Source organism: Electrona antarctica (assembly GCF_951216825.1).
Source record: "Electrona antarctica genome assembly, chromosome: 14".
NCBI lineage: Eukaryota > Metazoa > Chordata > Actinopteri > Myctophiformes > Myctophidae > Electrona > Electrona antarctica.
The window spans coordinates 36,308,248-36,324,315 of NC_136795.1; the positions used below are offsets into that span (position 1 = coordinate 36,308,248).

At 42.5% G+C, this 16,068-nt stretch overlaps 3 protein-coding genes across 3 annotated transcripts in view; all 3 read left to right on the forward strand.

Annotated features, from left to right (window-relative positions):
• Positions 1-3,377: 3,377 nt before the first annotated feature.
• On the forward strand, positions 3,378-5,352 carry ccndx (cyclin Dx; the record flags this gene model as incomplete). The annotated part of the gene is made up of 4 exons (XM_079520832.1): positions 3,378-3,647; positions 3,818-4,033; positions 4,244-4,564; positions 5,200-5,352. The coding sequence occupies 4 exons, from the start codon at positions 3,378-3,380 to the stop codon at positions 5,350-5,352; spliced, it is 960 nt and encodes a 319-aa protein (XP_079376958.1).
• An 812-nt stretch (positions 5,353-6,164) lies between these two features.
• On the forward strand, positions 6,165-11,327 carry nucb1 (nucleobindin 1). The gene is made up of 13 exons (XM_079520034.1): positions 6,165-6,269; positions 7,165-7,304; positions 7,498-7,605; positions 7,823-7,955; positions 8,140-8,243; positions 8,422-8,607; positions 9,064-9,154; positions 9,251-9,309; positions 9,423-9,515; positions 9,600-9,689; positions 10,281-10,454; positions 10,693-10,825; positions 10,929-11,327. Exons 2-13 carry the CDS (start codon positions 7,170-7,172, stop codon positions 11,018-11,020), a joined length of 1,398 nt encoding a protein of 465 aa, XP_079376160.1. The 5' UTR covers positions 6,165-6,269; positions 7,165-7,169; the 3' UTR covers positions 11,021-11,327.
• A 4,017-nt stretch (positions 11,328-15,344) lies between these two features.
• LOC306937412 (liprin-alpha-3-like) overlaps positions 15,345-16,068 on the forward strand; it is a gene marked incomplete at its 5' end in the record, with an annotated part of 46,345 nt that continues 45,621 nt past the window's right edge. The window contains one exon of the mRNA XM_079521147.1: positions 15,345-15,680. Coding sequence (XP_079377273.1) covers positions 15,345-15,680 — 336 coding nt within the window. The remainder of the gene's footprint in view (positions 15,681-16,068) is intronic.

The following is a 16,068-nucleotide window of genomic DNA, read 5'->3' on the forward strand; positions in this document are numbered from 1 at the left end:
TTCCTTTGCCTGTTCATCTCTGTCTCCCTCCCTCCTCTCTGCTCCCATCAGTGTTGTTTGAATACAGCTGCGACGTATGAATTTAACAGGGCCCTTAAACAGGCGGGCGATCTGTCACCATGTTTCACTTCCTCACGCCCCTCTCTCCACATGACCTGACCTCACTTGACTGGCAGGGCCCAACTTACTTAGTCTTGCATCCAAACTCAATCTGCTTTCAATATTGTTCAAAGCACTTTTTATGGCTGAGGGCCTGCTCGACAGCTTTAAAGCCCATTTTCTGGGATGATTGCTACAATCAGCCAGGTGTCTGAGCATTATGGTCTCTTGTTGCAATATTGTGTCTTTAGAAACCTCTTACAGTGGATGAATGATCTGTAGATTAAACAGATGTTTGGGTTTTTAGGAGGCCTTTAACATTTGATATGTAATTTTAAAAATTGTATTAAATTATTATATTAATATATAATTATATTATATTAATATGATATTCCAATGACCCACTTGTTGGTGGGTTTGTAACTTTCTGTAACGGTTTCTTTAAAATGTCATTATTGTGTAACACCTTTATACTGTCTTGTCCCCATTTTGGGATAATGTTTTTGCTTGAAACTTTTGGTTTTGTGCCAATAAACAAATGGTGAAAAAGACAGTCAACAGGATGCGAGTAGTTTTAACCCTTTGTTGACCGGCAGTCCAGAGGCATTGGGCCTACTGGGGATCTTACTTTCTTCCCTCTGTAGTCTGTACAAAATCTCTTTGTAAAAAAGCGTTGCTTCCAATGCAATGAGTTGTTATCTTGCTATTTTCACCTAATATTTGCCCCAGGATTGGGTATGGGTTAATGTGGTTTTAAGCGAATTTATACCGATTCACAGTATGTGTCCAACCAATCTGCAAGCTCACAACCTGTTGCAATGTGACAGATTGTGAGCTTGTAGATTTGCTTGTAGATTTGCTATTTGCATATATATGACGTATGTTTAAATCCCTGAATAGGGATGCTACGATTCATGTGGTTTTAAACAACTTTCCACTGATTCACAGTATTTGCATCCACTATTTTCTGGTGCAAAATTTCCCATTATCAATAACACAATAACCTACAAATGGTCAACCTCTTCAGGTTCAATGTACTTTGAGTCATTGATAATTGGCTCAAATCAATTAAAGAATCAGTCACGGCACGGTCACATTATCTCCGTCTCTTTAAGCAGCTCTCGAATGTCTATTTGGAACATGAGCTGCCAATGAAAGCGTAATGTGTGAAAAGCCACCTGTAATGAGTGTGTCAAATACAATCTGTATTCTCTGCTGGTACGTGCGACCCCATTGTGACCGTCAGTGGAGTCCCCAAGGAGGGTGTGAAAGTGTGTCTACCCCGTACCCAACGTGTGTGTGTGTGTGTGTGTGTGTGTGTGTGTGTGTGTGTGTGTGTGTGTGTGTGTGTGTGTGTGTGTGTGTGTGTGTGTGTGTGTGTGTGTGTGTGTGTGTGTGTGTGTGTGTGTGTGTGTGTGTGTGTGTGTGTGTGTGTGTGTGTGTGTGTGTGTGTGTGTGTGTGTGTGTGTGTGTGTGTGTGTGTGTGTGTGTGTGTGTGTGTGTGTGTGTGTGGGCACAGCAGCAGGCAGAAGGCCAGGGGCTGTTGTCTGACACTGATTTGTAAAGGGAGACAATATGGCTCATTGACCTGCCTGGCTCCACTGTCTGTTGCACATACCTCGCCCTTCCCTCCCCAGTGGATTCACTGCTCTTTAAACAGGGGGAGCAGATTGCCACAGGCACAGGGAGGGGAGAGGAGAGAGAACTGGGGGGGGAGTGTGACAGGACACAGGTTGCTTTGACAATGAGATTCCACTCAGAATGGTGAGTTGAGACAGCGACACAATCAGAATGTCGAGGCAAATGGAGTCCTAGTCATTTTCTAAGATAGAAGTTTATTACAGTTCATGAGCACACAGGAGAAGAACAATAATCACAAAAGTTTGTGGTCAAGTAGTTCTCTATTAAAAGCAGGGATCAGACCATTTAAACAGAGCCTAATGATCTGCAGCCACAGCCGGATTGTACTGTAGCAATAAATACAGTACCAGGCCAGCATATGGTGGTGTCTTGGTTCTAAATGATCCACATTGCATGGAATGGAAATATCAGAGGGAGGACAAATAACAGCTTCATGTCTGATGTCAATGTTGCCACAAGACGGCGCTATTCACACAGCCTAGTACACAGGACAGCAATTCCATCTCTAAAGGTGAATAATACGAGAAAGAAATTATATTATTATTCTCTGCCTTGAGAAGAAGCAGGGATAGAGAAGCAAAAGCGACATTGGGATAGATTGGGCAGAGAGAGAGAGAGAGCTATGTGTGCCAAGACTTTGACAGTGACAGATGTATTTTAAGTTGATCTCTACAGGGTCAAAGGGAAAAGGCAAAGGCAAGGAAAAGTTTGTTATCACTTTAAAAAACAAATTATATACACACACACACACACACACACACACACACACACACACACACACACACACACACACACACACACACACACACACACACACACACACACACACCGTAGTGTATACACATACACAGTACACACACACACACACACACACACACACACACACACACACACACACACACACACACACACACACACACACACACACACACACACACACACACACATATATACATATATATATATACAGTATTATACATGTTGTGCAATCTTATAAATGAATGATGTATCCCCAGTTCCCCACTATCCCAAATATATATATTTTACACATCGTAAACAAACACCCTCATCCTTTTGTTTTCCATTCCCATTGTCAGAGTCTGGAGATGACCCTTTTTCTCCCCTCTTCTGTGTTTCACCCCGTCTCTTTTTCACCGTCGAGGACAAGCTGTTGCGCCGTCCCTGCGGGCCACTCCCTCTCTTGTCTGTACAACTCCCTCCCCCTTCCCTCTCTCCTTCTCTTTTTCTCCCTCTGTCCACCTGTTGAAGCAATTGTTGCACAGACTGCATTGTTGTCATCTTATTATTTGATGTCACTCACTATGTCACCACCCCTTTCTGCTAACTTTATTGTGTCCTCTGGCTCTTCCCCATCCGTACCCCGCCCTCTCGGTCTTCACGGGGTATAAAACACTGAGAGAAGAGTTGTGGTTCAAGAAACGGCAGAGCACCACAGAGGAGCACACACTCAAGCAGGCATTAAGACCATAGTAACTCCTGGCATCATTTGGTGTGGAACATCTTGTTTTCTCAGTTGACAGAGAGGGACCACCGCCTTTGAATTTTCATCTCCTCTTCACATAAAAAAAAGGATCCGTCTATCTACTTTACTAGACTGTTTTGGTATAGGCAGAGGCATGTCTGTGTCTCTGTGGTGCGAGGAGACAGAGGAGGCTCATGGCCAGGTGGAGGAGGTGGATCATGACTATGAGGACAGGAGTCCGGGGAAGGGCCAGGCCAGGGGCTCAGCTCAACTCCGGGCCCCCTGGGACCCCACCGTGTCTGGGCATCGTGTGATCCAGCGGCTGCTTCAGATGGAGGAGAGATATATGCCCTCAAACCTCTATATTGCTCTCATGCAGAGAGATCCAGAGCGCAGAGAGGAGCTTACAAAATGGTCCCTTGAGGTAAAAATGATCTTATCACAGTAAAATCCTCAGTGTTCATTTAATTCTGAGAGCCAGGTTCATTCAGAGTTACTGTGATTTATTTTTTATTTTATTTTATTATTATTAGTATTAGTATTAAAGTTACTGTGCTAACTGTGATGGCCATTTCTTCACTATCTCCTCTCCAGGTGTGCTGTGACCGTGGCTGTGATGAGGCAGTGTTCCCTCTCTCTGTCTCTTTGATGGACAGGTTCCTATCCGCCTCCTTGTCCTTGCCGGTCTCTCCGTACTGTCTGACCGCTGCCTGCATCCTTATCGCCTCAAAACTTACAGAGTGTGAGAATATCACCGCTGATACTCTGTGTGCTGCGGCTGAATACAGCTTCCTCCCCTCCAATCTACGAGTGAGTCAGTCAAATGAAAATGTGATTGTTAGAGATAACTTAAATATCTGTTTTGGCATCAGTGTTGTTACCTTTCATCTCATCTCATCTCATCTCATCTCATCTCATCTCATCTCATCTCATCTCATCTCATCTCAGCATAATGCCTCACTACATCATCCATGCATTTCTAAGTCATTTATGTGCTATTTTCTTTCTTCCCTTCACAAGGAAATGGAACGTGTTATCCTTGCAACTCTTCGATGGGACACAGCGGCAGTGACTCCTCAGGACTTCCTCCCACATCTTGTAGCCACTGTGGACGAGAGGAAAGATGGAGACACTGACTCTCAGGAGCCCCTTTCAGCCTTGCGTCGGCATAGCGATACGCTGGTTGCTATGTGTGTCTGTGACTCTGGTTTCTTGGGAGTACCTCCGTCGCTTATTGCTGCAGCTTCAATGAACTCTGCCCTCCGGGGCCTGAGCACCCAAGGGCCCAGTGTGCTTGCCCATATGAGCGAAAGGCTAGCAGAGCTTTGTCAAACTGACCCTGTAAGTATTGTATAAATGTATACCATAGAGTCTGAAAATCCTTATTTCAAAACAAACTTCAAGAATGCAAAGCCAATTAGAAAGGAGAGGGGGGAAAAAGGAAATCATTAAAAAGTATAGGCTATATTAATCATTAATCATAAAATGATTGTCCCAGTTCAACTAGGCTAGGCTTTCAATCTGTTATCTCCCTATTTTGGCAAAATAGCAATCTACAAGCTCACATGTCACTCTGCTACAGTTTGTAAATCAACATTATTTGCCTTTTTAAGACATTTTGCAATAGGCTATAGCTATTTCGGTGTCCTTGGCATCATGGAACAGTTTGGGAGCTTATGGTGAAAGCAAAATGTTTTTTTTTTTCACATGTTAAACATGACCAATGCAACAATAATATTTTTATTGCATATGTAATGTAACACAATGTGCACAGTGTTACATTACATATGCAATAAAAATATGCAAATAAAATAAATTAAATGGAATAGCTTGGGCAAGAGTAGTGCCTGTATACAAAAAGATGTTGATGTGGTGTTTGAGTGACATGTAGCAGGTTACATGTGACTGTGATTTGACAGAGTTGCATCTGTTGCGATTATCATACTTTATCTGTTGTCTTCTCTTTGTCATCACAGGTAGTGCTGCAGTGCTACAGTGAAATGATAGAATCTGTCCTCAGACAACGTTTAAGGAATGGACTTCAGGGAACCCCCATGGGAAAGGATGAAGAGATGGATGAAAATGAAAGGGCAGGAACTCCTACTGACATGAGAGACATTGATTTCTAAACGCATCTAAATAAGTAAAGTGCTACATTGATTGTATGAAATCAATCAAAATCTTTAAGTGCATCAGTCAAACTGATATTAATCTCTCAAGACAGATTCTGATATTAATCTCTCAAGACAGATGAACTCAATCTTTTTTTCCCTTTTTTTTTAACCGATTGGGTTCCCAGATTTTACTGATATAAATGCCTCAACATGTTTGCCATATTTAAAATGTTTACAAATAGGCTACTTTATTGCGTTATTGTTATTTATTATTATTGTTAGTTATTTATTTTTAACCTTATTTATTGGTGATCATTTTTGTAATTGAGTTATTTGTGCCATATTTTAATATATACAGTACTATTTGTTAATGTAATTCTAACTTAGTTTTATTTTATGTATATTTATACATTGTATTTATTATTATGTGCAATTTGTTAATTTATTTCAATCCACTATTGCTTTATTATGTTATAATGTTCGTGTTACAAGTAACTGTAAGTAAATACGACAGATATATTTTTTAAAACAATTAAAAAACATTCATACAACCATTGCTTCCATTTAAAACGTTTATTTTTCATGCTTTCCATTCAGCTTGAAAAGTCATGTTTAGATTATAAGATTGAATTTAAAAAAGAGGAAGGAAAAAGAAAGGGGGAAAAAAACAGATAACATCAAAGGTGAAAAGAAAGAAAGAAAGAAAGTTGGTCATGGCACCCTGACCAAAGTTTTAAGCTGTTTTAAATGAAACAAAAACTTTCTGGGAATTTTCCGAATAAAACTGAACTTCCAGAAAGGAACTACAACTCTCATTTGCCTACAAACATCGTCTCGTCTTTATGACGTCCATTTCCCGCGACTCAAAGTTAATAGGAAATACGCTGGCGGCCCGGGTGAGGTTACTGGGTTAGATAAACAAATCATCCACGGTAAGAGATGCTCTGCGTTTATGTTTGCTTCAATTTTAATCTATATGTCGAAATGATGTTTACGGCGAGTTGAAATCATCAAGAAATGTGATGTAGCTGCCTGCTACTTAGCTACATGGATGTAAATATTTACGTCGCAACCAGTAACGTTATGATTGAAAACATGTCCACAGAGGATATGCAGGGAAAATACAATACAACAAAGAAAATGTTTGGCATAGTGGGATGTACGATGTATTACATGTTTTGGGTTGAGCAAATTGTAGATATAACTCTATTTTCCTGCTGCGTGTTATTCTCATCCATGACCATGATGACGTCATCTCGTCCTTGCTCCTGTCCTGATGCTCCAGTTACCGACCTGGCATGTAGGCTACTTGTAACGTTTATAGCCAGTGTAATTTCTAACGTTGCAGTCAATGTAATCGCATGCTGTGTCATCCTTACTGGAAGACTGGAGTACCTATAAACCCGTGACTGGGATGCACTGGTAGCAGGCTGCCATTTAAGGACGTAGGACACGCCTGCAACAGATATCAGCAATTCTATCAGCTTCAAGTTCACTTGTATAAATCAGTATACAATTATTATTTTTTTGGGACACACATGATCACTGTCTTTTTACTTTTGTTTTTTAGCTCTTAAGTTCCTTGGTTACATTTAATGTTTTAGGCATTAAAAAGGTCTTAAAAGTCCTTAAATTACCGGTAAATTATCCCCCCCCCATCAAAATCACCCAACCCACAGGCTGAGAACCACTGTCCTCAACACACAGTCTGATATTCATTTATGTACTGCTCTACAATAAAACTCTGTCTAAGCATGTAACAAACAGTCTCTCTGTCTGAGTGCTCTCTCAGACTCAGTTCATCATGTGCATTCATGTGTATACTAGGAGGAATGAGGATGAAGTTGAATCCTCGCTGGCTGCTACTTCTGTCCGCCGCGGCTGTCGTCTGCTCTGTGCCTATTGACCGTAATGTGGCACAGCAGGAAGCCCAGCATGTTGAAGAGGAGAAGCAGGAGGAGAATGTGGTACTGCACTTTATTATCTCAATTCACTATTAGCCCATTTAGGACTGAGGCCGAATGTTGCTATATACTGTTGTAGATAGCAACAAGAACCCCAAAAGAAAACGAGAAAGACTATCAGTCTATTAACTTGTGTTGATGTATTCATCTGTATGTGGTGTGTGTGTATGTACTAAATCCATGATATCTATTGCAGGACACAGGCCTGTACTATGACAGGTATTTAAGGGAGGTGATTGAGGTCTTAGAGACAGATCCTCACTTTAGAGAGAAACTCCAGACAGCTAATACAGAAGACATCAAGGTTAGTCTCTGTCTAATCTCTCTCTCTCTCTCTCTCTCTCTCTCTCTCTCTCTCTCTCTCTCTCTCTCTCTCTCTCTCTCTATGTTTCACAATGAAAATGAATGAAAAGCAATCTGAAGCTAGCCTGGGTTCCAGCCTAAAGTGACAATACAAATCCACGGAACGCAGCGAATCAGGCCGGAACCCAGGCTAATCTGAAGCTCTCCTCTCCGTTTAGAATGGTCGTCTCAGTAAGGAGCTGGATCTGGTGGGTCACCACGTCCGCACCCGTCTGGATGAGCTGAAGAGGCAGGAGGTGTCCCGCCTCAGGATGCTGCTGAAAGCCAAACTGGACAGCACCAACACACAGAGTGAGTGGTTGGCATTTGAAGTAGACCAGTGATGAGTGACTGTGTGCATACAAGTCTGCTTTCAAGTTGCTGTTCAAAGCACATGCTTGTGCAGTTGGTGTTCATTTTAGTGAAGACAAATTCAGAGAGTTTAAATGTCCCGGTATGTGGTATACAATATCTAATGTCTCTGTCTGTTCTCTAGGTCTACAGATGGACCATGCCTCGTTGTTGAAGCAGTTTGAACATCTGGATCCACACAACCAAAACACCTTTGAAGCTAAAGACCTCGAGCTGCTTATTTCAACAGTAATGGCCCGTAACAAATATTTAAGTGTAGCATATTTGCTGTCTGTCTGTCTTTTGTTTTGTTTTGTTTTTATTTATTTTTTTATCCACAAACACAGACAATCCACTCACTGGTGGTATTACAACTGCTTCAGACTTTCTCATTGACTCCTTTTGCTTGTTTGATAATTCACTCTAGGCAACCAAGGATCTGGAGAACTATGATGCTGATAGACATGAGGAGTTCAAACGCTATGAGATGCTGAAGGAGCATGAGCGGAGGGAGTACCTGAAGGGACTGGACCAGGAGAAGAGAGAGAAAGAGGAGAAGAGGATTCAGGAGCTTAAGGAAAAACACAGGCAGCACCCCAAAGTCAACGCTCCAGTAAGCAGAGCTTAAATCCGTCTGGCTCAATTATTTCTTTTTCATTCTTGTGTTCCAGCCACACTCTACAGTTACAGAACTTGTTATGAATCATTGTTTTGTCTATGTTTTTATCAAGTATTCCGTTCTCCACAGCCTTGTTAAGATCCAGTAGCCTCCAGAGATGGTTGAAATTACATGAACCTTTCACTAGCATGGCTATAAAATGGGTAGGCTGTAGCTGTGGTGGTGGGCTCTTCTGCGGCAGCCTTATATAATTCAAACTGAGTAAGCCTGCCTGGCAGATTGTGATAAGAAAAGATGTTCACAGGAAAAGAAATTAATTCGCAGCTTTTGTATGTGAAAGAAACTAATGTTATTAACTGATATTGTGAGATTTCAAAGTAATGTTTTTTTGTTCCTGCAGCTGTTTTCAGGCCTTGTCAGTAAGCAACAATTTTTCTCTGTCCTGCTCAGGGTAGCGTTGCTCAGCTGCGAGAGGTGTGGGAGGAGACAGACGGCCTGGATCCACAGGAGTTCAACCCCAAAACCTTCTTCAAACTGCATGGTAAGCAGCTCCCGTTCCTTTTCGCCATATAACCCTTTGATTCATCATGGCCAAGATGCATTATAAGTTATGTGCTTTGGTCTCTGCTGTGCTTAGATGCAAATGAAGATGCCGTTTTAGATGAACAGGAACTTGAGGCTCTCTTCACTAAAGAGGTACGGTCAACTTTTTTGAGGAGTCAAGATTTTATCTGACTGCACAATCTATGCAGTATCTTTTTTTTTAAACTGATTTCACATAATCTTACCTATTCTTTACCATGTTTCAGCTGGAGAAGGTCTATGACCCCAAAAACGAGGAGGATGATATGACTGAGATGGAGGAAGAGAGGCTGAGAATGAGGGAGCATGTCATGGAAAATGTTAGTAGTGTTATATTTTTGTATACATTGTTTTATCTTTCCCATCAAATGCTTGATGTGACCTGTATTTCTCCTGTCTTAAAGGTGGATGTCAACAAGGATCGACTTGTCACCCTGGAAGAGTTCCTCAAATCCACAGAAAAGAAGGAGTTTAACAATGCAAAAGAGTGGCAGGTAAAGCGCGTTGACGTAGCCCGAACCTTTCAAAAACGTGTTTCTTCCTTCCTCCAGCAGCTATTCTGTGTGTTGCAGAAGACTATCACAGAAAAACACTAGAGGCTGCTACTTCCAAGAGAATGTTAGAATTTGAGAATGTGAGAATTTCCATCACCTGTCCACAAGAGGCCTTTAAAAGATAGAATTGTTAAAAAGTAGAAAGAAACCAAAAGAAATATCAACAATTTGACATCTATATAAAAAAGGAGGCCACAATTTAACACTAATCCAAAACATACAAATTGTATTTTCAAGGCTGATTGTCCAAAAGAGATTTAGAAGTTACAAACAAAATTAAGTGACATTGCAAATGCACAGTTTGCACACTAGTCATGCCAATTTGGTAACTTTCTCAAGTGACAGTAGAAAACTTCCCACACAGGATTCACACTTTTTTTGATTTGATTTAGCTGGAGGCTGCCTGGAGACCTGTGCACCCACCAATCGTCCCAGGCCTTAATTCATGCTTGAATGTGTGCATCCATTATTATCTTGTTACTGTGTGTGTGATATTACATCACAACCTATATGGTCCTCCCATCCCTCCAGACTCTGGACGACACCAAGCCTGTGTACACAGAAGAAGAACTCCAGGGTTTTGAGATAGAGCTACGGGGTAAAGAAGAGGAGCTTCAAAGGAGGGCAGCATCTCTACAGCAGGAACAGGAGCTGCTTAAAGAGAGGGGCAAGGCCCTGGAGGCACAGAGGAGAGAGTACCAGCAGGTACTGATCCATCCACTGTTTTTTGTTTGTTTTCCCCAAGGACCCCCAGTTTGATATGCATTAGTTCATGGTGTTAATTTACATCTGAAAGTGTACAAATGGACCCACAAGGACCCCACATTGAGTCAGTGCCTTATAAACACTATACAGTATGAAGATGGACTCAAAAAATGACTAAAGTCTAAAGCGGCTAAAAGTACATTCTAATGATGATACACAATATCTCTGTCCTTTTTAGGCAGTGTTAGAGATGTCTCAGAGACAGAAGGGCCAACCGGCAGTGGATGGACAGCCACAGCCTCCAGCAGGTCCTAATGGAGAACTGCAGTTCCATCATCAAGAGCTGAATGAGCAAAAAGCAGAAGATCAAGGTGAAACCTAGATGGGTTTTTACTATGTGCTTAGACATCTGATGTAATTTAATTATTTTGTTGTATATGCTTTCAGTAACTGAACCTACTCTGTCCATTTCAGTGGTGAAAGCGCCAGTTGAGCAAGAAGCTGGAGTCCAAATTAATGCACCTGCTGAAGCAGAACCTCCACAGAATCTACCTTCACACACCTAATGCAGCACACACACACACACACCTGTACCTGCACACTCTGATATGCACTGGCACACAGTAAAACTCATTCAGTGTGTACAAATGTAACTAAATGTCTATTTGGGCACATTTATTTCGTCTCTTGTGTTACAGATCGCTAAATGAACATTGAGGATTTTACTGTGTATTCACGTGGGTTCTGCAGAATTAATTATGTGAAAATATGTATAAATTGGGTGAGATTGGCACATTTTATTGTAGCTAAACATAATCTCTGCATTTCTGTGGTCTACATTTCAATAAAGAATAAAGTTCTCACATCATTGGATCCATGTTGTACTTTATTTTTAATTGCTTCTCAATCTGAAGAATATGTGTGCCTTGTCCTTGTTTTTACATCAAACATTGTATATCTGCTAAAATTAAATCTAGTTTCCATCTATAAACTTGTTCAACTGATTCAACTATTATATTATGTAGTGTCCTGCTTTGCTCCATAAAACGTCGGCTCAATTTCTTTATTTTTGTATTAACATTCTGTCTTCTCCAGTGCCAGTGGCATGGCTCCCTGGGGACTGGTCCTTCTTGTCACCAGGATTTGGTCCCTCTGGCGCCATACACGGTACATTCCTATCAGCATACCACTAACCCACTGACCTCTCATAACCCCAACATGACCCCTCCTCTCCTGGTGGCCACGCAGCTGCCCCCTGTCACTCACTCCGGTGATGTCACTACAGAGGGACTAACCATGGGGATCATGTCATTGCTATTTGATCTCCTTCGGTCGTATGAAGCTCAGGTTTCATCTGATTAAATGGATATTAATACATGATGTTTTGCCAACTTAATTCAGTGTTAAGCTGTGTAAGACTGGTCCATTTATTTGAGATTTGTTCACACCTCTCTAGCTCACACTTTAAACTGTCCTAGTTTATATGTGACCTATCAGTCAGATAGGTATGTGTACAATTGTTTTTACACAGTATGTGTACACTGTACACTGTCTATATTATGTACTTGGCTGGGGGGGGTGAATCTGTTAGTGAGTTTCACAGTTTCCATATAATTGAACAGGCACCCCCCTCACTGTTACCATGATGACTATGGTAGCCTATTAGTCTATAATACTATATTAACATGTCACTACAACAATACTAATGTCTGTGTGAGTCTGATGTAATATCTTTGCTTACTTTTACACACACACACACAATAATTAATTCATTCTGATTTTTTATTATACCCATTACCCAACCCTGCCTGGGCTGGCCTTCAATCAATCCCATGCAACAGTAATTCTGCAAATGATGCTTCCCTTTGACATTGTGCTGAGCTTACAGTACTGAAGGGTTTGGTCAAATAGCGTGGGTGTGCTTCCACTCTGCTTCCACTGGCCTGAGATTTTCTGAGAAGACGGATGTCAGGCATCTCTGCAACTGAAACTGCATGTGACACTTGCTTGTCAGACCTTATTGGCTCGCCTCTTTCACCTCACTCTTTCTCTTTTTGTGTACTAGTAGTCTGTATCCCTTTCATTTTGGATATCCCACTCCCCTCATGCAACCAAATATGTTGCCAATCTAATTTAAATGCACTCTGAATCAGTGAATGAATCTCAGCGGTGGGCTTCCATCATCATCTATCAATCTCTAGGTAGGAGGACATTACGTCATCTCTTCCGGAACGCTTTTTACCGCGCTGCCCTGCCCAAACCTCATGTTTGACTTCGCCTACCGGTGGCATCGATTGGTTGAGGTACTGACGCTTTGGTGACTTGCGATGATGGCCATTGGTTAGTTCCACCGGCTCGTCTGCCAGCCTTCTGTCAAGACCAGCGGGCGATTTAATTTGTGAAATAGCCTAAATATTTGATATGCAGATTTCCTTTCTTTTATTATTACTATTTTTTTCAACAGATATCATCTATTCTACACCAATATCCAACCAAATGCTTAATATGCCGTGTGAGACTTGGGACTTTAAAGTTATCGCAGTCTCGCGGGTGATGCTTTAATACTATAATTATTGATCAAAACGGTGATTGCCTAAACGTGAAATTTGCCCTAAACCCTACATGCAGGTGCATTGCATTTCTTGTATTAGACACCAGAGGGTGCCATTGCTTAACAATTGGCATTTTACTTTTCTTATTTTTTTATTTTTTTGTTTCTTGAGTAAAAACCCTTAGAACCGTGTGCAAATTTCACGTGTTGAAATTTAATAAATCACAAGTACGTTACGTGTTAAGAAATAAAAAATAATGAACACGAGTTTGGTGATAGAATATATCGATATCTTAAAGGAAATGCAAGTTGTTTCTTTAAGAGGCAGCATCTTCCCAGGAGAAGGAGCGCTGAGGAGAGCTAAAAGTGTGTGTGTGTGTGTGTGTGTGTGTGTGTGTGTGTGTGTGTGTGTGTGTGTGTGTGTGTGTGTGTGTGTGAGAGAGAGAGAGAGAGAAGGGGGGGAGTGAGAGAGAGAGAGGGAGGGTGAGAGAGAGAGAGGGAGGGAGGGGAACCGGGCTTTTAACGGGGATAGCCTGCAGCCTCTGTCGGTCAGAGATGCTCCGATCATGGAGTAATTGGGGATGATAGTCGCTTTTTCTCTCCCGACAATGGAAAGGGTAAGATGAAAACCATACAGTAGCCAGCATCGATAGCATTTTAGCCGATGTTATGATATGTAGCGCCGTGCATTAGACCGTCCAGCTGTTTGTGGGGAGGGGGATGCGCCGCGCAGAGGGGGCGAGGCGACGGCCGGGGTGTTGATAGGAAATAAACGCCTTGCAGTCAGTCGGCAGTCGGAATAAAAAAGGGAACGATTTGTTTGTCGACAAATAACGTTTCAGTATTAAAGAAAATGGTTGAAATGTTATATTTGATGTTAAGCTAGGCCTACACATTATTGACAAAATGATTGGCACTTCCCCACAATGATGTGATATAGTGTTAATAAGGCTCTACCTAGGCTATAAATGATCGACCATTTGACTGTATTTCACCCAGGCCCTTATTTCATCCTGTTAACAATGTATTTACCGGTTTAATCTTCTACACATAATCAGCAAAATAATTAACAATGAATATCTTATCATGTCTTGGATTACAGAGGCGTAGAAAGTAACATATTTCCTCCCGGATACAGTCCATATAATTACAATTCATGATGACACCCTTTTTCATATGAATATATGAAACAGCACAGCATCCTTAACGCTACTTATAGGCCTACTAATTGTTCTTTATATATGTGTTAGATACAAGAACGTATTCTGTAGGCTGCTGATGCATGTAAAGGCACCTTTCATGACTCATTTCCGTATATCATGCGCATTCATTATTAGCATTATGACTATGGATCCTCGGAGATAAGCGGAGACATGCAAGCGATGGATGGATTACTCCAGACGCGTGTATCGAGATAACCAGTGAACACATCACACCGAATTTCTGGCACTGCAATACCAATTTGACTGATTGTTGATTGAGGTATATAGGCGCATGCATGGCATACCCGTCTGTGGTTGTGAGTATAGGAATTAAAACATTGCTATGACTGAAGATATGATACATTATTGCCTTATTAATAGCATGTGGCGGGTGGAAACTATATGCTTGCATTATGCAATCATCATGCTATTCCAGAGAGAGTATATGTGGCCTGATACTGGCCTCCATGCACAGACAACTGTCCATCATCTCAATTCCATGTATCTTGCTTTCTCTCTCTGCCAAATTGTGCCGATCTGTCTCTCACTCACTTACTCACACCCATATCTCCCACTCTGTTCACTCTACTGTCTACTCTACTCCATAACACAAATTGCCTAAAATGACCTGTGCCAATCTTCTATTTCCAGGTGCTTCTCTCATCGGTGTGAGGACTGGCCTGGGGGTGTGAGGCCTGCCTGCAACACTATGTGCTCTCCTCCCTCTTACCTCTCTCCTCCCTTCAACCATGATCCCAAGTAATCCTGCCCTGCATTCCACCCTACCATCCTGACAACTGGAAACTTTTCCTTCCCCCTTGGCCCCTCACTCATACACACACCCCCCCATGTGCACATACAGGTACATTAATCTTTCTTAAAGCACCCCCTCCCCATGCACAGCACCAGGGCGTTACCTCACCCAATCAGTGCCACCGTTACCTAATGAGCCAATTAACTTTTACTTGAGACAATCAAGTGGTTGCTCAACACATAGGGCTATTCTTTCAGGCTCTACCCGCAAAGCTTCCCACAGACACCCCTGGATTTTGCAGCAGGCGTCCACGGCTTCTTGAGAAACGCCTAAAACGCCCCAGTCTCCGCTCTCACTCAAGCCTCGCCCTCCCCGGCCTCAAGATGATGTGCGAGGTGATGCCCACCATCTCGGAGGATGGACGTGGTGGGGGAAGCGGGGGCTCACCTTCCCCGGCGGGCGGTGGCGGAGGAGCGATGGGGGCAGGCATGGGCAACTTGGGGGGAGGTTACGGGAGCCGAGAGCCCCGGAGCGGCGACGAGGGGGGAAGCACAGGCAACCTGGAGTCTCTAATGGTGAACATGCTGACGGAGAGAGAGAGGCTGCTGGAGAGCCTGAGAGAGACCCAGGACTGTCTGGGGACAGCGCACCTACGTCTCCGAGAGCTGGGCCATGAGAAGGAATCCCTCCAGAGACAACTCTCCATTGCCCTTCCACAGGTACATGAAGAGTGGAGTACTGTGTGTGTGTGTGTGTGTGTGTGTGTGTGTGTGTGTGTGTGTGTGTGTGTGTGTGTGTGTGTGTGTGCGTGTGCGTGTGTGTGTGCGTGTATATGTGTATATGTGTGCGTGTGCGCTTGTGTGTGTACGTGTAGGTGTCCTGACCTGAGGGTACAGGGTCAGTGGCACCATGTCCAGACATGTTTTGACTAGGGTGGCCCTATTGGGGCAAGTAGTGTACGCATACAGTGTATGCATGCACGTGTGCATGCTTACACGACAGAATTGCATTCATTCCCATTTTTTGTCTCCACTGCCAGCCATCTCCTATCTCCTCCTATATAATAATTAACATAGGGTCTTACTTCTGTTTAATCTTGTTCAGGCA